Source organism: Podarcis liolepis (genome assembly GCF_965112155.1).
Source record: "Podarcis liolepis genome assembly, chromosome: 5".
NCBI classification, from domain to species: domain Eukaryota; kingdom Metazoa; phylum Chordata; class Lepidosauria; order Squamata; family Lacertidae; genus Podarcis; species Podarcis liolepis.
Window position 1 is genome coordinate 41629980 of NC_139556.1, and position 21296 is coordinate 41651275.

A 21296-nucleotide genomic window follows, 5' to 3' on the forward strand; every position below is an offset into this window, starting at 1 on the left:
TACAGTGCTAGAGGGTACTAATTTTGCAGCAGTTGTGCTTCATCCTAAGTATTTGCTAGCAAAACAGGATATATGAATATCATAAAAATATCTGAAAACATGAAATAACAGGAGCATGAAAATTCACTGTAAGTTAACAATGGAAAGAATTTATTTTTTTTACTTAATGCAGTAGAAAGGGACCTGGATTCCTCCCATTATTTATAATTACTTGGGTTCTGTATCTTTAGCAAGAAAAAATGCTCTTGATTCCATTACACAAATGGGCTACATTATCGAAAGCATACCGTGAAAGGTGCCACATGATTCAATTGAAAGCACTCTTCTTCCAATTGCAGAGAGGCATTGGCAAATATCACTCGAGGAAGAAAGCTTCAGGTTCTCTTTACTCAATGATATGACAGTCTATAATGATAATTGTAAAGCAAAGCATTTAATACCTAGTTATCATACAGGACATGGACTTCAACATGATACAAGAGATTAGCATTCCCTAGGAAACGACAAGATTTTGCATTTGTGAAGCAAGGCCATTCAGGAGTTGTAAGGGAACATTATTTCCCAACTGTAGCCTTTCTCCAAGATCTAGCAGAGATTAATTTGAACTGCAGCATTTTAAAATGTTTTATAATGGATTATTTCAATTAATAGTTCAACAAAGTATTAATTATAATTATAATAATCTTTACCAACTGTAAATATATTTAATTAGGCTGATTTGCCTATTTATGAAATTCATTGTTTTTAGTTAAAATTGTGTTCTTCAGACTTTTCTTGAATTAATAATAAACTCCATAGCCATCATTCATAGAATGTTTTACATGTAGAGAGGTACATACTCAGCAGCACAGAGTCGTGTTTCAACAGTAAATGGAAAGTTACCCTCAAGCAAAGAGAGATGTTTTTGGATGTTGATGGATGGCCATCCTGACTCGGCCCCAGACACACTGACCAGATGTTTGGAAGCTGTGGCTGGATGGTTACGTGGGAGCCGGTTGAAGCTAAATCCTTCGAAGACAGAGGTCCTGTGGCTGGGACGGGGCGATATGGGATTGGGGGGGCAACTCCCATCTCTTGCGGGGGCGCAATTAGTGCCAGCACCGTCCGTTAAGAGTTTGGGTGTAATCTTCGACACCTCCCTTTCCATGGAGGCGCAGATTGCAGCTATAACAAAGGCGGCATTTTTCCATCTCCGCCAAGCTAAGCAGTTGGCTCCTTACCTCTCTCGCCCTGACCTAGCCACTGTGATCCATGCGACGGTCACCTCCAGACTGGATTATTGTAACTCGCTCTACGTGGGGCTGCCCTTGAGACTGACCCAGAAACTCCAGCGGGTGCAGAATGCTGCAGCGAGACTCCTTACGAGGTCTTCGCTGCGAGATCACATTCACCCGGTGCTATACCAGCTGCACTGGCTCCCGGTGGAGTACAGGATCAGGTTTAAGGTGCTGGTTTTAACCTTTAAAGCCCTATATGGCCTAGGACCCTCGTACCTACGGGACCGCCTCTCCTGGTATGCCCCACAGAGAAACCTACGGTCTTCAAATAAAAACATCTTGAAGGTCCCAGGCCACAGAGAAGTTAGGCTGGCCTCAACTAGAGCCAGGGCTTTTTCGGCTGTGGCTCCGATCTGGTGGAACACTCTGTCACAAGAGACCAGGGCCCTGCGGGACTTGACATCCTTCCGCAGGGCCTGCAAGACAGAGCTGTTCCACCAGGCCTTTGGCCAGGGCACAGCCTGACTCCCTCCCTCGGCAATCTTCGCAGAGCTCTGGCCCAATGGTTGCTAGTGGCTTGAATTAATTAATTTTATAATGAATGATTTTAGAATGTTGTTTATGTTGTACTTTTGTACTGTTTTATTGTTGTTAGCCGCCCTGAGCCCGGCTTCGGCTGGGGAGGGCGGGATATAAATAAAATTTATTATTATTATTATTATTATTATTCCTTACAGACATTAGAGAGCTCAAACTACAATATCACTTTGTTGAAGTGATTGTTTCATTATTATTATTGTTTTCTGATACAAGTTGGAAAAACTTCAGCAGTCATCCAAACATTATGTGTAGTTAGTCAGTCCCTAAAATTCCAAGGAGAAAATGTCCCTTATACTTATTTCATTGATGTTCACTTACACCTCCATTCATGTTTTTAGCACATCCTGTCTAGCCCATGCTAAATTGTCACTGGTCAAAAGAAGCAGCTAGTGTAAGAAGGGTCATGAATCCTTACCCGTTCCCTTTCCTGGAAACAAATCGGCATTCTCTTGGTAATTCTGCTGCATATGAATACAGTGGTACCTCAGGTTACGAACTTAATTCGTTTCAGAAGTCCGTTCTTAACCCAAAGCATTCTTGACCCGACAATCCCAACGTAGGCCTCCCGCGGCCCCAGAAGTGGATTGCGTTTGTATCCCGGGGCAAAGTTTGCCACCCGGAACACCTACTTCTGGGTTTGTGGAGTTTGTCATCTGAAATGTTCGTAAGCAGGACTGTTCGTAACCCAAGGTACCACTTTACATATAATATTAAACACATGAGTGCTGTTAAGGGAGGCTCTCTTTCCAAAACATTGAGCCTTATTTAAAACCACCACCACCACCACTTATGGTTTCCAACACAGAAGGTTATCAATTACTCTTGTGCAGTACATGTACATACATTACAGTATGTAGAGCGGTGAGCATCTGTTGTTTTTGTATTGCTGCTGCTACTTTGTAGCTTAGCAGCCACTTTGTTTCAAGTGCTGTGTTGGGCTACTTTGAGTTGGAAATCATTCTCTGCATTTCCCTGCATCACCCCCCCTAAACCCTGTATTTACAGTATACAGTAATTGCTTTGCCCATCAAGCAACTGCCTTCCAAAAGAGTAACTAAGATATCCTTTAAGAGTGGAGAAATGTTGAATGTTAAAGGTGACACATCAGGATAGTTAATATGATATGGAAGTTTCCAAGGCAAAAAAACCAATCACACACTTTTTTTTTTTTACCTCGATATCTGGTCTCTCTTTAGGACTTTCTTCCTGCATTTGTTCAAGCAAAGTATGCAGATCTTGACTGAATTTGAATTCTGAATCGGTTCCAGGCTCCATGATATATTCGAGGGCTGCTTTTAGTGTAGCTCCCAAGGAAAAGATATGTGCCTGCAATAATTGGGATACAGAAATTGAGCACATTGTACAAACTACCACGTGTTCCCACTTAAAACCAGATTAGCTCCATTAAAATGAGCAAAACCAGCTTAAGCCGTATGTGGACCACAGATGAAGTAATACACCTGTAGTACACTTTCCCCACCTTGTGTAAACACTAGCAGCCATCAGCAATGTGCTTCATTCAGACTGTTTTGAGCCACCCTCCATTAGCCCCAGCCAGCATAGAAAATAGGGATTATGCAATTATAGTTCAAAAAATCTGGAGGACACAAAATTGGGGAAGCCTGCACTCAACCTTAATGTTATATCCTAGGCAAGGATCAGCCTTTATATAACCTATAGTCATATAGTCCCTGAGGGTGAGCTAATTTTGGTAATCCAATTGTACCAAGTGTGCACACCAATATGAGTAAGAGAAGCATTCAAGTATTCCTGCTAATGATCTTGATTGTCCACAGAGGGAAGCAGTTATCAGCAGCAACCATGAGTTGGAAGGAGCATCTAAATCATCTCTGAACATTGCATATAATTGCAATGCTTCTGATTTCAGGTAAAATTGAAAAAAAAATGTTTTGGCAGCATTCCACTAGGTGGAGCTTTCTCCAAGTCTATTAAAACCATTGACTGCAACTTTGACAGTACTGATTAATTATCTGCAATATATGTACGCACAGCCTTTTAAACCCTCCCTACTTTTAGTGAAGAAGAAGAAGAAAACTCATCAAAAAGAAAACCCCTGTGTAAGCATCGTTTCACACAAGACAAAAATTTGCTACATGGGAGAAAAGCTGTGTGTCATTCATCATCATCATCTTACATGCATGCAGGTTAACAAAAGTTTCCAATTCATAATTCTGTACATCAGTTCAGGGATGACTGCTAAAACAAAGATCTGGATCTATGGAAAAAAGAAGAGAATATACACAGTGGCGGTGTATATGCTGTCTATATGGAAGGCTCCCTGGCACCTCCTGGGAAAAAGGAACTAAACAGGGATGGGAAAGGACCCCACAAAGTTCATTGAGACCTGCTGCTGATCAGTGCATACAGTATATTAAGCAACTAGGCAGCATGATATATCCATATGTGAGGTTTTCACATATGCTTACACTTCCCGTGTAGGAAACGTAGCAGTGAGCAGAGGAGGAATGACTGCTGGGAGGAGTGCAGAAAGAAGACACACCATTGTACCCCTCCATCAGCACAAGTGGATGCCTTCATCTGCCCCAGCTGCAACAAAATATGTTTCTCCTGTATTGGTCTCTGCAGCATCTCCAGCTAGAGCTGGTTGGGTTCACTGCCTGAAACCCTGGAGAGCTGCTATGAGTCAGCATAGACAGTACTGAGCTAGATGGACCAATAATCTGTTTCAGTATAACGCAGCATCCTATGTTCCTAATTCCATCAGTGTTGTATTTGGAATGAGAGAAGAATCACAAATTCCAACTTCATGAAAACACAGCCCCTGCCCCACACAACCACTGTGTGTATAGGCACTTATAGGCAGAAGAAGGAGGTACACAGCAGTTTGCAGTGAGCACACATTTCATGGAGGGCTTGGGCTTCCTTCATCCTAGGAAGTAATGGCACAGGTGCATTGAAAACCCAGGAAAAGCTGTACAACCATGTGAGATGGAGAAACAGACTCTAAAGTGGAATCATCTACACCAGGCATGTCCAACGAAGAAGGCTGTGATCTATGATCCAATATAAAAACTGGCAGTGATCTACCACCCAGGGATGGGGGCAGGGTAGTTGGGTGCCCGACGCCTGCTTCCTCCGATACCAGCTTCTTCTTCTGAGGGGGCAGGGGGGTATTCCGCCTGCTTCCCCTGATGCCGGTTGCTTCCCCTGACACGGCAGGCATGCACAGCAGCAAAACATCACCTCCTGTGAGAAGAACTTCCTGGTTGCTTCCCTGACTGGGTGCACATGTGGCGTCGCAGCAGCCCCTTGGGCGCATCTCCAGCAGAGGGAAGGCCGCGATCTACGAACATTCATCCCGCGATCAACTGATCAGTCACGATTGACACAATGGACATGCCTGATCTACACCATAAGTGCTATAATCTGTAGCTTCTGCCAAGCGGAACTGTACTTCAACAGTGACCTGATGTTGAATAAGACAGGGACTGCACCAACCAGCTAGCATCTTTCATGACGCAACAGCATATATACGTTTCATAATATTTAACAAGGTATGTTTCACATGTTAGTGGCCAGAACGGGTTAAAAATCCTTCCACATCCATGAAAGAAGAGCTGTTGCAATCTATGAACAGTGTTGGCAAAAAGAATTCCATTCTAGATTAATTGTTTTATTTGAAGTAAATAAGTTGAAAAATGCTCCAGACCGGAGTCATTAGCCTCACTTGAGCTTAGAGAAGCATGTCCTATAATAAAGTTTCTAAGGGAATTCAATCTGATTAATGAGAACGCCAAAAAACAATCTCAACATGATACAGTATCCAAACAAAGAGACAAAAAAGCTCTCCATAACTGGAATTGTTAATGGTGAGTAATCAGATGGTAGGAGAGGATAATCTGAACTTGTAACAAGGTATCAGCTTTTAAAATAGCAAAAATTTCTGCAATAACTAGAAGATCTTAGCAATTCAGCTGACTCATCACCACAATAAATCTTTAAGCTAAAGTTCAATTTCTATCAAACATGTGCAGAATACATAAAGATTCTGCAAGATCATCTAACAGTTTACTTGGGATATTCTTAACATTGCCTCTTTCCCTGAGAGCAGGCCTTGGAGGTGGCTTGCCAGTTACCACACAACAATCTTATTACAATAATAAAGCTATGAACACCCTCAACTTCAGAACTAAACAACAGTTAGTACAACTAAATCGCATCTGAACTAAACAACCTGAAAGACCATCTCTTCCCCTCCATGGTCCGCTAAGAGCATTAAGATCAACAAATGGAATCTGTATTCCCCATCCCCACAGCCCAATGGGCTTTTTCACTGGTGGTATCAGTGTTGTAGAATTATCTCCCTGCTGAAATGCCACTGGCACTGGCGCTTGTCCAGAAGCTGTAGCTAATAATAAACCTCAGCATTCCATCACACTCAGACCGTTGCAGTAAGCTCTGTTTCAACCCTGCCTAGTATCCTCAAGTAAGACTTGCCACTTTGTCAATCAATAGTTTGATCATCTGCAGAAGCTTTGGTCACTCCCTGAGTTGGCAAAGCTCATCTGATAGCAATAAAACGCCAAGCCTTTTGTGTCATCAGCACAGTCTTGAGGAATACAGATTCAACAGGAGCCTTCTGTTTCAAGTTTTCACAGATCAAAGGATTGTAGAGTTGGGAGGGACCATGAGGATCATACAGTCTATTCCAACGCCCTGCAATGCAGAAATCCCAGCTACCTCAAGCATGACAGATGACCATCCAACCACTGCTTTACAACCTCCAATGAAGGAGAGTCCACCACCTTCTAAGGAAGTCTATCAGTCTATTCCACTGTCCAACAGAAGTGTTTTTTCAGTACCTGCTGAAAACTGTTCTGTTCCATCAGCTTATACAAGGCAATTAAGAATACAATAATAGTTGGCTGATATCTGATGAAATTTGCTAGCCATGATCTATGACCTTCACTGACAGAAGTATACTCTTCCAAGGCAGCTAACAATAAAAACACAACAATACAATAAAAATACACATAGATAAAATAAAAAGACAACAGCTGCATTTACTATTAATAATATCTTATTATTTCAAATTGCCATTACCATTTTTGGTGAAGGGCAATATACAAATCTCTCAATAAAACAGCCCTACCCAAAATTACCCAAAGTGAACAGCAAAAGCAGACCAATAACAAAAATTGTTCTTCATGGGAAAGCCAGAAAAAGACAATCTAGTAAGCAAAGAATTCCAAAATAAATGTGTTCTGATTAATAAATCTATTCATTCTGTTAAAGCAAACCGATGTGTCCCTAAATCAAGGTATCTCACCACATTTTATTTTCCTGATGTTCTCAGCCAAGCTTCTGAATAGGCCTGTGTTATCTATATAGGGGAGTGAGGTGGACAGAGATTGGTTATTTGGCAGTCGGCTCTCTCCCCTGAAGATACTTAAAGAGCCCCACTGTTCTTTTAATTCAGCAGGTGGTGACAGCTATGAGTCTGTAGGGGAATTTTAGGCTGGCTTTAGTACTGGTGTGTTATGCTGGTGCAACCCAAAGCCCATTTACCTCAGTACTCCCTGGGATGCCAGTTTAAGGGGAAAAATACTCCCTAAAGGGCCCCAAGGGCATGCCACAAGGTCATATAATAAAGAAGCTCCTAAGAGGGCATGGCACATTTTGCCTGAAGGCAGAGACACAATTTCTCTGAAATCAAAAGTTCCAAGGAAACAAAACCCCACTCAGATAAAAACCCCTTGGCAAAAACAAGTCACCATCAAATATGTTTTTTCGGAAGCTGCCTTATACCAGGTCAGACTATTCGTCTGAATAGGCTTCTGTCTGAGGACTTATTTGCAGATAATAAGATGCAACAGCTTATATACAGAAAGCAGAGTCCAACACGATGTTCCAAACAGAGACAACTAACACTGATCCAAGTGCCTGAGCTATTTGCATTTTGCACCAAAAATAGGAAGTGTGGTATGGAAAGGCATCGCTCATACTTTAATTTCTGGCTAGGAGCAAGCACAGTCATATTTGTCAAATGGAGGGCCAGTCAAACAATGATCCATTTGCCCTACTGCAGCATCCTATCACTTACAGCCATCTCTACAGAAGCAGTACCATCAATTCCCTGTATGTAGTACAAGGTGCAATGTAGGGGGGGGGGTGAAAAAACATAGTGCAGTTGGCACAGAATTTTTTTAAAAAACTGTTTTGGATAATCCTGAGTTATGCAGGTATAGGAAGGGTTGTAACCAGGATATTCAGGCATATATATCCACTACTATTTTTCCCGACCAACAAAGGAATCTACATTGGATAAATAGTCAAATATCTTTGCTATGGCTTTGAAGAGCACATAAAAGCCATTCTGGAAGTCACTCTTGGCAGGAAGTCAGGGTACAAATATAATAAACCAAACAACAGTAGCTATGACAACATCATTAGAAAAGGTGAGCAAGCTGCTGGTCATTGATAGCTGTGTATTAAAGGATGACAGGCAGCATACAGCTGATTACTAACTGCTGAGGATCATGAGCAGGAAAATGTGACTGAGCTCAGGACAGGAAAATTGGCTTCCAGGTGGAAAGATCAAAACTAGAAACAGAACTGTTAGAACCCAATACTAAGAATTTGTCAAGAATGTATAACTTGTTGTTGAAATGGAATACACAAGATGAAACAGTGAAATCAGCTATGATAAAGTGGGCACAAGATGTTGGTCATAACATTATGTTTACTGACTGGGAACAGTTGTGGACCACCAGTATGAAATTTACGGCATGTAATGCCTTAAAGGAAAATATTATGAAAATGATTTATAGGTGGTAAAAGCTTGCAAAAATTTACCACTTGCCTGATAATAAATGTTGGAAATGTAAAGAAACTGAAGGTACTTTTTTTTACCTTTGGTGGACATGCCCAAAGATTAAGGCTTTCTGGGAAATGATATATAATGAAATGAAAAAGGTATTTAAGTATACCTTTCTTAAGAAACCAGAGGCCTTCCTCCTGGGCATTGTCGGCCAATTGGCAAACAGTGTCTCTCTCTCCTCATAGCAGTTCCTCTGGAAAGAGATTCCTTATGAAGGCTCCCAGGGCTTGAGGGTGGGGCAAGGCAGGTGGGAAAAGCCATTACCTGTTGGCCAGCACAGAGTCTCTTTCCCTTATGGCTTAAAATGTCAATTTTAATACTCTGGGATTTTTGTTACAATATTCTGTTGTTCTAATCTCTTTTATGAAGGCAGGAAGGGCCAGGTATATAGAAAAGTTGTGGGAAATTCAACAAGTAAGGAGCTTGAGAGCCTTTCCCCTTTCTCTAGCTCTGTTTCCATGGAAAACAGCTATCCTTCTTGCACAGGAGTCTTGAAAATGCAGTCATCAAGCAGAGAGTGTCTCAGTAAGATTTTACACATCTTATAAGAGTAATATATAAAGAATTGTAGTCTCTATTCAGCTTTAATAAAACACTCCATTTATCACATCACATTCCATAAAACACACCTCAGCAAGGTCCATAGAGCAACAAAGCCATATCAGAAAAGGGAATTAGGAGTTATCCTGGTCAATTGCCCATTTCAAATTTATTTAGTAAAACATAGTAAATTTTGTGCTATAGCAGCTGCATCACTAATTCAGGACAAAGTAGTGGCGAAGATGGTCTTTGTTGATTATAACACAGTTACAGAAACAGTAGGAACGAGAGGGAAACTAAAGAAAAGATTGCAAATTCACATTCAAATTTTATAAATTCCCTATCTTATACAAAAGCTAAAATACATTCATAAGCTAGGTTAGATGGTATAGCAGAAAATTATATTTTACTTATTTCTTTATTGATTGATAAATCACTTAGTCATCAACATGTCTAAGCAATGTACCAAACAAACAAACAAACAAACAAACTGATATGAAGAATAAGAACAATAAAATTCACAACAAAACTAAACACTACCATAAAATGCCTGCTGAAATATGGAAGTCTTGGTCACATGCCTGAAGTTCCAATCTCAGTTGGAAGAGAGTTCCACTAGCTTGGGCCGTAACACTGAATGCATGGCTTCTAGTAGTTATAAACTATGTGGCTCAGCCATGGGGAATCACCAACAGAGACTCCCCTGAAATATCACAGTGACTGGACAGTGATATAGGGAATCAGCTGGTCCCTAAGAAATCATGGAGCCAAGTTGCAAATTAGCAGGGGCCTTGAAAATTAATACCAGAACCTTGAACCTGGTCCAGTTACACATGAGCAGCCAGTGCAAGTTTTAAAGCACCACTGTTATATGGTAGTCTCTCCCCACTGACTGCAGCTGCAGAAATTTGCACCAGCTGGCTCTTCCAAGGATAGCTGCACACAGAGATCGTATCCTCCCTAAAAGAGGGCACATGTTGTGGTGAGACCTGGAGACTGACCTCCTGTGGCATGGGTGGGTTGGATTGGATTGCCACAACACCCAATTGGTAGATCCCTCGATGTTGGGTTCAATCTGACCAATGGGGCGCAGTCCAAATGGATCGAGGGACCTATTTATACCCATGCATATGACCCAGAGCTTCCTTTTTTGGCTTGTGCATTCAGAACACCCACCCACCTCTCCCTAAATTTAGGGATTTGTGCAATTGACCTTGCTATGCAGTCATGTGTCGTCTGCCATTGGGACAGGGGCACGATAGGAATTTCCCCACTTGGCCAATTGGCTGTTGCCATTTGGGTTTCGCCTGCCGCATAGCAAATCATCACAACTTGTAAGGTTGCGGATAGGCACTGGTTCAGGTAATAGGGATGGGAGAATGGTCTCGCCATCCTTATGTGAACGGTATTCCGTTAAAGGAATCCAGGGACTCAACTGGTTTGGTCAACCCCTGAAAGGGGGTTGTGCCCATACCTGAGTCGGGGGGGGGGCATCTGGGTGGTGAACAGAGTCTGTTCCTGGCTTTTCACCTTCCCAGGTGTTCACCTTTGGGCTGACCTATGCTGGTGCCCTGGGTCAGCGCTGCCTGCAAGAGTGCAGGGAGCTAGTCGAACCAGAGCCTATGCAGTCACTCACTTTCTGTAATCAATAAAGTTGTGGCCTAAATTCTGCCAAAAAACAAAACTAAAATTTGAGTCATGTGTGAATTTATTTAGGGGGGAGGTCTCTGGGTCTGAACACGCAACACATTGCAATAATCAAGTCTTGAGATTGCCAGTGCGTAAATCACCACAGCTACGTTATCCCTGTCCAAAAAAGGCCAAAGTTGGCACACCAGCCTTGGTTGAAAAAAGGACTCCTAGCCAGGGAAACTACTTGAGCCTCCAAAGCCACAGACAGGATGAGAAGCAGGAGCAGAGACACAGTTTCCCTGTCTTACTATCAATATACCGTAGGTCACCCATCAGGGCCATCCGGGCTGATTCAGTCTCAAAACAATGCCTGAAGACAGACTGAAACTGCTCCAGATAGTTTCTATCGTCTGGGAACTCCTGCAAATTCTCCGCCATCACTGTCTTTACCACCTTGCCCAAAAAAGAATGCCGGTGATAAGAACTGGAGGCAAAGGTTCCAAATGAATAAAAATAGAGGTGAGAATAAAAATAGAGGTAAGTTTAGGAATAGGGGGGGGGGGCAGCAGCAGAGAGACAACAGATTTCAGGAACAACATTCTTCATTTGTGAATAGCCTACTACTGCGTTTAAATGATGCTACTATAAATATCTTCAGTAATCTCCTTTCTGTATACATCCCATTGAGTCAAGAAGCAACAAAAAGGAATGGAGGTCTATCCCAAAGGTCAATTAAGCATGTGAAATTTAAAGCAGTGTAAAGCTTTAAATGGCCTCCATACAAGAACTTAACACAGAACATTTCATATGTAGAAAACAGGGGGATACATATTGGTAATCTACAATATCTGTTTGAATGGCAGCTTTGTAACATGGACAAATGCCTGTTTGAGGCTGAGCTGACACTAGCAATGCTTGTTAGCCCCAGCAGAAACCTACTGTGGCAGTGCATAAAATGAATCTATTAAATAATTCTCAAATGGGAATTTTTGTTGCAAGCCTTATTTAAAATTCACTATCATCTCTTTCCAGCATAGCGCAATACTGGAGAAAAAATGAAGATGAAATCCCACTGGGGAAATGAAAGGTTCCACATTTGGCACCTAAAGATGAACATGGTTTTGGTTTTTTTTTGTTTCTTTGGAAAAACAGCTAAACAGCTCACTATAGTGCTCAATATTAGTTTTATACTAAATCTATATTTTCTCATGAATGTGCTGAGCAAGACTGGAGTCTTCTCGATGGAAGTAAAAAGGCAATATTAGAAAGAAAGAAAGAAAGCTTAAGGCTAGAAAAATAAGTAAGTCACAAATGTTGAAACAAGCTAGCAAGAACAACAACAAAAAACCCTGCTAAATTAAATGCAGTTCTCAGCTCTTTAATTAAACACTGCTACTAATAAACAATGGTACAGTATACTGAGAGTGTATTAAAAGCTGAACAGTTTTAAGAGAGTAACTGGGAAACTTTTCGGTGCACATCTTATTGACGTGTTAATATTTATTTCTTCTCTGTCTCATTTTAATGTAAAGTGCAAAGCTTCATTTGAGTTATAGCTCTAGGATCTCTTAACAGCAAGCCTCGCCTCTAGAATAAAGGTAGTAGTACTAGTGACTACGAAAATTTGCAGATTTATTCCTGTCTCCCCTTCCATGTATACCCACAAAAAAAAAATCATAGAAACCACTACCTGCAGCTACTTGTTCTTGAGCATGTCAGTCCTTGGTGTATCTGTTGTGTTTTAAAAGGTTGTTGGTTGCTTTGAGGGCTCAAGCCAAAAAGAGATGCATAAATGTTCTAAATAAATAAATACATTTGTGGATGTAATATGCATGTTCTAAATGCTTAGCATAGATTTTTTTTTAAAAAAACATGCCTGTTCAAATGCCATGTCAACATTTCCCCTAAAACAACAGGTCACCTGGACAGCTTCCCCACATTTTGGCTACGCTAGAAGCCTGAATACAGCTTAAAGTGCACAATATCCAAGCACAGGATCCAGGAACTGAAAAACTGAAATACTCTACAACTCCTTTAACAGAGATATGCTAGGTATCAGTACAATGCATGAACTGTAAGTCAAGGCCAGCCTTGCGGGCATTAAAAAAAAAAGCCTCAAGATTGATTGGAAAACTTGTAGATTTGAAAAGATCCAGCAACACTTCAGTGACAACACTTGGAGTGCTTTTCCCAGCCACTTCATTTTAACATCTCTGTCCTCAAGGTATATATATAGCACAGATGCCAGGAGTGTCTCAGAAATGATTTGTAGCTAGAAAGTGTTGATATTTACCTTCTTGCTTGGTTAATGTTTCTTTGACGTTAATATAAACTTTCGTGTATAGTGATATGCCTCTACAGAAAATTCATGAGGAACATGAATGCAAAAATCAGCAGAAACAAGGAAGGAGACAAGATGGGAAAGAAATCAGTTGGAGAGACAGATCAGTCAAAGAAAAGCAAGTAATTAAGGTACGTAAGGAGTTCAGTGTGAATGTAAAACAAGACAGGGAGCTGCGGTTTCAAGGTTTTCGATGATGGCAATATTGATGATTACAGCCTCCCATTCCCTTGGTCTTAAAGCTTTTTGCACAATGATAGAAGTTTGGACCAGAGAATTTTCTGAGCAGAATTTAAACTGCATGGGCAGGTCTGACTGGTTAAAGCAAAGTGCAATTTACACAGAATTATGTCTATCATTTTAAAATGTCTATTTTATGACTGCTAAGATACACCTAAAAGATGGGGGTGCAAAATTTCAATTCTGAATATTTTGCCGTTGACACACATTTCCAGTGAGAAGGGGCAGGATACGTGCCCTGCACTGCTTCTTGCCCTTCCTTCCCTATACCTATACCTAACAGACCAGAAAATAGCAGAAATTCTTTTACATATCTGCTTGCTTTGCCTAATTTATAGTTTGCAAAATTTACTTTTGCACCCACCAGTACCTTGCCTGTTACTAGCTAACACAATGTTCAGTACACAGGCTTCATAAACTTAAGACATCTGCTGCATCGAACCAAAGGCAAACTCGGCCCTCCAGATGTTTTGGGACTACACCTCCCATCATCCCTAGCTAACAGGACCAGGGGTCAGGGATGATGGGAATTGTAGTCTCAAAACATCTGGAGGGCTGAGTTTGCCTATGCCTGATCTAGTCTGACACCCGGCTTCCTACTGTAGCTAACCAGGTGTCCCTGAGAAACCCCAAAGCATAGTGTAGGCAAGAGCTATCTTTCCTGTTGTTTGTCCCTAGCAAAGTGGTTCCAAACCTGGAGGGAACATATAGCCATCATGGCTAGAAGCCATTCAAATCCATTCAATTGTGAATACATTTGGTTTGCCTGGACTTTCTGACCAGAACATCTTTAAGGTTTATGTGCTAAGGAAAGTGTTCTAATTTTAAGTGGCCCAATATTAAATGCACCCTGATGTGATTTAAAAAAGCATAAAAGCACATTTAGATTTGCATTTGTAATGACCTAGATACATCAGAAAAGCCTAAAACACTGAAGCAGCGATCAGTGGTTTATCTAGTTTGAGAAACTGTAGCCAAGCCTTCCAATTCTAGGTTAGCTGCATTACCTACAGAAAATATTTCACCACAACAGCACAACATTCAGTGGAAATTATTTATTTATGCCCCATCCTATGCTGTTGGTTCCAGCAGACATATAAAAATTCACTGAAGTAGAAAGCCCTTTGGGGCCATGATAATCTAAGTAATGGGCATTAGATGGATTGAGGAAACTAAGTAGGTCAAAGTGAAAACAGAAAATATTTTCTTGTCCTTATCACTCCTCTCCCAAAATGCAACTATCCCATGATGTACACTTCATCATCACTTGATCAATCAATGACTTAAAGCGATGTGCATGAACCAAGCCTCTGTGTTTTAAGTAACACTGGAGAACACCAAAGCTCTCTCTGGGTTATGAGAGCTGCGATGGCTCATTCAAACATGCCAGTCACCACGTGGTGAGCATACATTTGTGAAACCACTCTCTGTGTGGGTTCTCTTGCATGTGCACACGTAGCTCCTTTGCAATCATTCCTAACACTATAACTTATAAATCTCACTAACAGTTTGCCTCAATGCATATTAGACAAGAGGAAGTGTTTCCTGTTAGAGTTGCCACACACCCTGCACTGAAAACATGATCAATGAAAGCAGGAACAAAACACAAAGGTTAATTTTTTTATGACTTGCCTGCATGCCCGAACTAGGTTGTGTGCTGGTTGATCGTCCACGAAATACCTCCCTACTGCATCTTAAGCACTGTATTATTGCAGCAAGTTCTGTGGTGACTTTAGGATACAGATGATCCACACCCTGCATCCTCTTTCCAGACAATACTTTACTACCCAGAAGTTTTAGGTTATGCCTCCTTGGACAAAGGGGAATCTACTCAGCACTAGGGCCGATATGAGGTTTGAAGCTCCTCACTATTCAGCCCCCCCCCCAAATGAAGATAGGGGTGACAGCAGCCACTTCACATGGTACTTCTCCACTGAACATCAGACTGTGCGTCACTGCATGTCCCCACTACTGCCTGAAGCCCGCTCACCCCTTTAGCTTACTGGGCTAGGCAGAGTCTGAATTAGACAAAATGTCACCTAAAGGGCAAGTGATCCATACCGAGCAAACACAATATTAAAAAATAATAATAGCCAAATCTATATACTCATATTTTTCATTGAACATCTAGGGGAGTAAGCAGAATTAGCCTTTTAATGTCACCGCAAAGCAAGCTCACCGACAAAGACCTTGCGGGGTGAGGTAAGGTTTTGTAGATGCTTGAGCTGACTTTTAAAAATGAAAGCTAACGTCAGTGTTTAGCAGTAGACAACGTGGTATGGTTTGTATTTATATTAAAACCTCAAAAGGCAGCACAATTAAATTTGTCAGTTCTGCTGTTAACAATAGTAACGGGGAGTTTTCATAACTAGCTCCCTGTTGAGCCATTCAAATATATAGCAGATTTACAACACCAATTATTTTAACAACATTTCTAATGTATTTCAATTGTGCGAACGCAAGCAACGTTGGCGGCAATGACTACACAACAACTTCCTGCACAGGATCTCTATGTAAAATAATAGCACGGTGTTTGAAGTAGCTATGCCTATTATATATTCCTCTTCCATTATTGCTATTCACAGCCACTGAAGCGACTATCCATTTCAGTTAATACAAAACAAAGCAACACATACAGTGTATTGGCTCAGATGCCATTATTTGATTATTGTGTTTAAGGAGACTAGAACAGGACTGCACATTAGTGGCGCTAGATCAATGTGCAGTAGTAGCAGAGGCAGCAGCTGTAGAATGAGTGTGCACAATGGCACCACCACTAGTCATATCAGCTCTCATGCCACTGTGATGGTGCCGCAGTGATTAGAAAAAGATCTTGCCAGTGTAGGAGTGTCAGTGGCACTAATAAGTCAAGGTCTGCTGCTGAAATTTTGACACCACGTAAAACACTAGGCTAGTACACACCTATGTTTCCACATTCTCAGTCTACCACTGATGGCACAGCAACTTTAAATAATTGAGCCACTACTTAGGATAACTTGGAACCCTAATTTAACGAGGAATTCTTCAGTGCTTGGTGAGGCATTGGGCAGATGCAGGCATTACCCACATCTTTTGTACACAAAAGTTTCACTATTCTTCTTCCCCACCCTTTTTTTACTACTCAGAATCTGTTTGTGTCAATGCATGTATACATTTCACCAATACTATACATTATGCTGTACTTTTGTAAAGCAGAGCATGAGCACACTGTTCCACATTACATAAAGGGTTCTTAGTTTGGTGAGTATGTAAAGAAAGCCTGAATAACCAGAGACACAACATATTCCTTTTTCTACATGTATGGAAACTGTATTAAAGTTCACCCGTTTCAATCAAGATGACAGACTGAACCTTTCAAAACTGCACCTATTTTAATGACTGATTTCAAAACTCTGGCTTCCTATTATTCCCAAGCAATACCAGTATAAGGCTTTTGTCGCCTTGATCAATACACTGTGGAGGGAAATATGAAATATTAATGTTCCTCTCCGTATATAAGACAACCAAATTAGATGATACATTTAATGCATGAATGGCATCAATGGAAACTTCCTTTTCCTGGGACTAATAAGGGCAGTGGAGGTGGGAAGTGGGGGGCGGGGGGGGGGGGAGGTAATGTGAGGTCCTTAAATCCTTCTCCCCTAAACTACCCCGGTATTATTTGGAGGTGAGAACTACAATTGTTTCCCTATCTGGGAGATATGCTGTCTGGTGGTAGTATTCCTACATCCAGCTGTTGCTGCTGAAATAGGTATCTTCAGCAGGCAGGGGTGCTTTTTACAAAATGTTGGTATGACAGCTGCAAAAATATCATAGCCACACAGTGGCTCACACATTGGTAACCTCAAGACTGAATTACTGTACTGCAATGATTTCCATTTGGAGCTACTTGAGAAACAGCAGCCAGTGCAGAACATGGCAGCACACCTCCTGATAGGTACATAAGCATAAAATATTTTTACTTAGTTTCTACTGGCTACTACTACTACTACTAATTGTATTATTTATACCCCGCCCATCTGGCCAGGTCTCCCCAGCCAATCTCTATTGCCTACTAATATGCAAATTTAAGGTATATAAAGCCGTAAACAACATGAGCCTAGTACACTTGCCCTATATAATCCTGCTCAACCACTACAAACAGCAGCAGTGACACTTTTGACAGTGCTTCACAATGATACTGGCTCCATAAGTACCAGGAGCTTTCAGTGTGGCAGTACTATTGTTCTGGAGCTCCTTCCCAATGAATACTATGCAAGTGCCCTCTGTATAACCTTCTGTATAAACCTCAGCAGGGATTTCAAAGGGGCTTTTCACAAAGACCTGAGCTTAATCTGAGAATCATTACATAACAAAGGACACAGGTAATGAGTTCTCACATGTCATCCTGAGTCATATCGGCTAGGCATCCTGCTTAGGGCTACAGCAAAGTTACAAGGGTGTCTCTACCTGACAGATCTTATTTTGAATATAGTGATCTTGTCTTGACTGAAAGGGACAAGCTTGAGTCTCCTCAGTAAATGCACAAAGGGCACTTGGTTTAATCAAGACAGGCTATGTTTGCCTGGATGGGATTTATTCACTCTCAAGAGTAGGATTCATGGCCAAGCTATAGGCATTGTTTATGTTGGAATTGGCAAGGAGTTCTGGGGAATCAATTGGGTGTGTGCAATCTCCTGGGATGTGGGTGGTGCTGTGGGTTAAACCACAGAGCCTAGGACTTGCTGCTCAGAAGGTTGGCGGTTCAAATCCCCGCGATGGGGTGAGTTCCCGTTGCTCAGTCCTTGCTCCTGCCAACCTAGCAGTTCGAAAGCATGTCAAAGTGCAAGTAGATAAATAGGTACCGCTCTGGCTTAGTCATGCTGGCCACATGACCCTGAAGCTGTACGCCGGCTCCCTTGGCCAATAAAGCGAGATGAGCGCCACAACCCAGAGTCGGTCAGGGGCCCCTTTACCCTTTACCTTAATCTCCTGTCTGTGACAGTGTGGTGGCTTGCACCATAATGGCTCACTCTCTCTGTTTAGCAAATGATCGTTGCTCAAAATACAGCCAGTAACCTAATCCAGGGGTGGTCAACTCCCAAGAGACTGCGATCTACTCACAGAATGAAAAACTGACAGTGATCTACCCCCTTTTTGGCATTCAGGTCAAAGTTGTTGAGCTTTTTTTAGACAGCCCTGGGTTTGGGGGGGTCAAAGTTGTTGAACTTTTTTATGGAGGGGAAAGCCCTGATTTTGGAGCGTTCACGCCTAACTTCAAAAGAGATAGGGGAATAGCCACTCACTAGCAGATCGCTGGGAAAACAAACAGCCTTGCTGAGTAAACTCCACCTTCCAATCTGCAGATGGTGCAACAATGGAGAGCAGAGTGATGGGGAGGGGCCAGATTACATTTTACCTATGCTAAAGAAAGGCAGCCAGCGATTGACCGCAATCTAATCTACCAGTGGATCACGATCAACGTGTTGGATATCCCTGATACAGGCCATGGTTCTCAACGGCTGTCCTGCACCACACTGATGTGACAGGAGAGGATGGCAAGTGTGGTGGGAAGATTCAAGGACAAATAAACACTTAAAATATTTCAGTGCAGTACAGTATAGTATCAAAATATTGTTTTTCATTTGAAGAATATGGATAGATATCTTCAAAATGAGAGCAAGAGCTTCAAGTGATACTGAGGACAGTCACAGCTGTGATCCAGAATCGCTGTTCAAACAGAGTTCTCCATGGCATATTGTTGTGAACAAGGATTGGTTTCAGGGCATGGACACAGTTACAGATGAAAAAGAGCTGCTCAGTGCAGTAAACTGGGTTCATTTACCTTCCTTAAACCTCAATAAATGCATCATTTCTATTTTAACTATGTATTTTGTTGCTGTAAACTAAAAAAAAATCCCCAATCCTCAGAATTCATATAACTAGCCATGTTGGTTTTGTTTGATGTCTGTGCTGCAACCATGTGTACGACCGAAAATTCTGACTTGAGTTATGACTTACTGTATTATGTAGCAAGTGTTTTTCCTAATGTAACCACCCTTAATTGTATCACCATAATAACACTATGAAGTAATCACAATTATACCACTTTACAGATTTGGAATGATACTAATTTGCCCAAGACTACTTGAAAAGGGAGAGCATAACATATGAACTTAACTTTGTATCAAGTTTATCAAGAGAATATTAAAAAGAACTTTCCTGGTACTTTCCAATATTGGGAAAACCACTAGTAATGTGCTTCCCTCCATTTTGTTTCATGGCATTTCATTTTTGCAGATGAAGCAACATATTTCACAATGTGCAACTTAAACTTCTTGAATTTTGGAACCTTTGATTCAGCAACCCTATAAAGGCAGGAGTGGGAATCACTCTTCTTCTGTGAAGTCTTTCCTCACATGAAAATGAAGCTTAAAAACAGCCTCCTATGCTCTAAAAGCCTAAATGCCTTTTGATGGGAGGCTCTTCAAATATTACTGTGAGAGAGAGGGGGATATATGGGTTTGTATTGTGGGTGCACGTGTAGGAATGTATGTGTATGGGCACTGCTCATGGGCGTAGCCAGAGATTTTGTTAGGAGGGGCAGGCTTTTGTTGGAAGGGATAGACTTTTGTTAAGGGGGTCAGAACCTCAGATTTGTATTGATTTGTATTGACGGGGGGGGGGGCAGCTGCCCCTTTCCCCTTTGGCTACACCCATGGCACTGCTATTTTTCTAGAAAAAGAGGTGCCAGAACTCGCCTTATTATCTTTGAATGACAATGGTGCCCATGTTCCAGAACTGAATTCCGGCTGGAAAATCCCTATGAATGGGAACTATATATGAGAGGGAGAAGAATCCAACCCATTTTTTTGCATTGGCTTGACATACTAGGAACATGGGACACCCAGAAGGTTAGACACTAGTTAATGCAGCTCTTCCCCACTCCTATTAAAAAGTCAAATATCATGGTGAGACCATCACTCTTAGGTGGTCTACTGACTGAAAGAATACTATACTTTTACATGTCTAAGACTAGGTTTTTTCCCTTTAAAATGATGTGAAAAAGTGGGGGTCGTCTTATCAACAGATAGTGCATAGGGTGGATGTTTGATTGGTTGCCGCCACAGCTGTTAGCAGCTATCAGGCGTGTTATTGGTTGCTGCGTCAAGGGCTGGTGTTGACTGGCTAATGCTGTGGCAATTGGGCAGGCAATTGGTAGCTTCTGCTGGTGAGGGGACAGATGAGAGGCGGATTGAGCAGCACGTGTGGGTGAGCCCACAACTCTGAGCCATCTCTCCCCATTTTCTTAAATTTGAGCCCCCCAAAATAGGGAGTGTCTTATACATGGGGGCGTCTTATACATGGAAAAATATCGTATGTCTTTCGAATGAATAGAATAACTGTACCTAAAATAAAGAGGATATAAAACAGCAGCACTATCAGCCACAAGTGGCCAGGTACCTACATATCCGATAAGTTCACTTTTATTACCAATAAAAGTGTAGTGATACATTTGATGTAGGTTCAGGTAACTGCCCTATAGATTGAAAGATCTAAAAAGCATAGTTTAAAAGAAATTTAATAATGTGAAATACTGCTTTGCATCCTGCTGATATATAATATTCCAATTGCCAGGACTCATTTACACATTATTTTTAAAATGGAGAAAAATTATGAGGATTTTAATTGAGTAACTCTATACAATGGCTCTATAAAAAATAGATGCTCACATTCGCACACTGCTAATTAGACTATTTGAATATAATTCATTATAGAAACAACAAAACATTGAATATTCTGCACAGGATGTTCAACAAAATTCACACATTGCAGTTGGTCTAAAGGGTGTCTGATCAGGGAGGCTAATGAATCAATGGAAACA

General features: G+C 41.4%; 1 protein-coding gene across 9 annotated transcripts in view; it reads right to left on the reverse strand.

The window, feature by feature from the left end:
• The window catches only part of KNDC1 (kinase non-catalytic C-lobe domain containing 1), a 73657-nt gene that overhangs the window by 38229 nt on the left and 14132 nt on the right, over nucleotides 1-21296 (reverse strand). For 8 of the 9 annotated variants that reach the window (XR_014526853.1, XR_014526854.1, XM_083505914.1 and 5 more), the window contains 2 exons: nucleotides 2991-3143; nucleotides 288-405 (listed from right to left, as the gene is read on the reverse strand). Coding sequence is in view for 7 of the 9 variants with exons in the window: in XM_083505914.1 (XP_083362040.1) it covers nucleotides 288-405; nucleotides 2991-3143 (271 nt within the window). In the remaining 2 variants the exon portion in view is untranslated. The remainder of the gene's footprint in view (nucleotides 1-287; nucleotides 406-2990; nucleotides 3144-21296) is intronic. The other variant, XM_083505918.1, reaches the window with a different exon arrangement.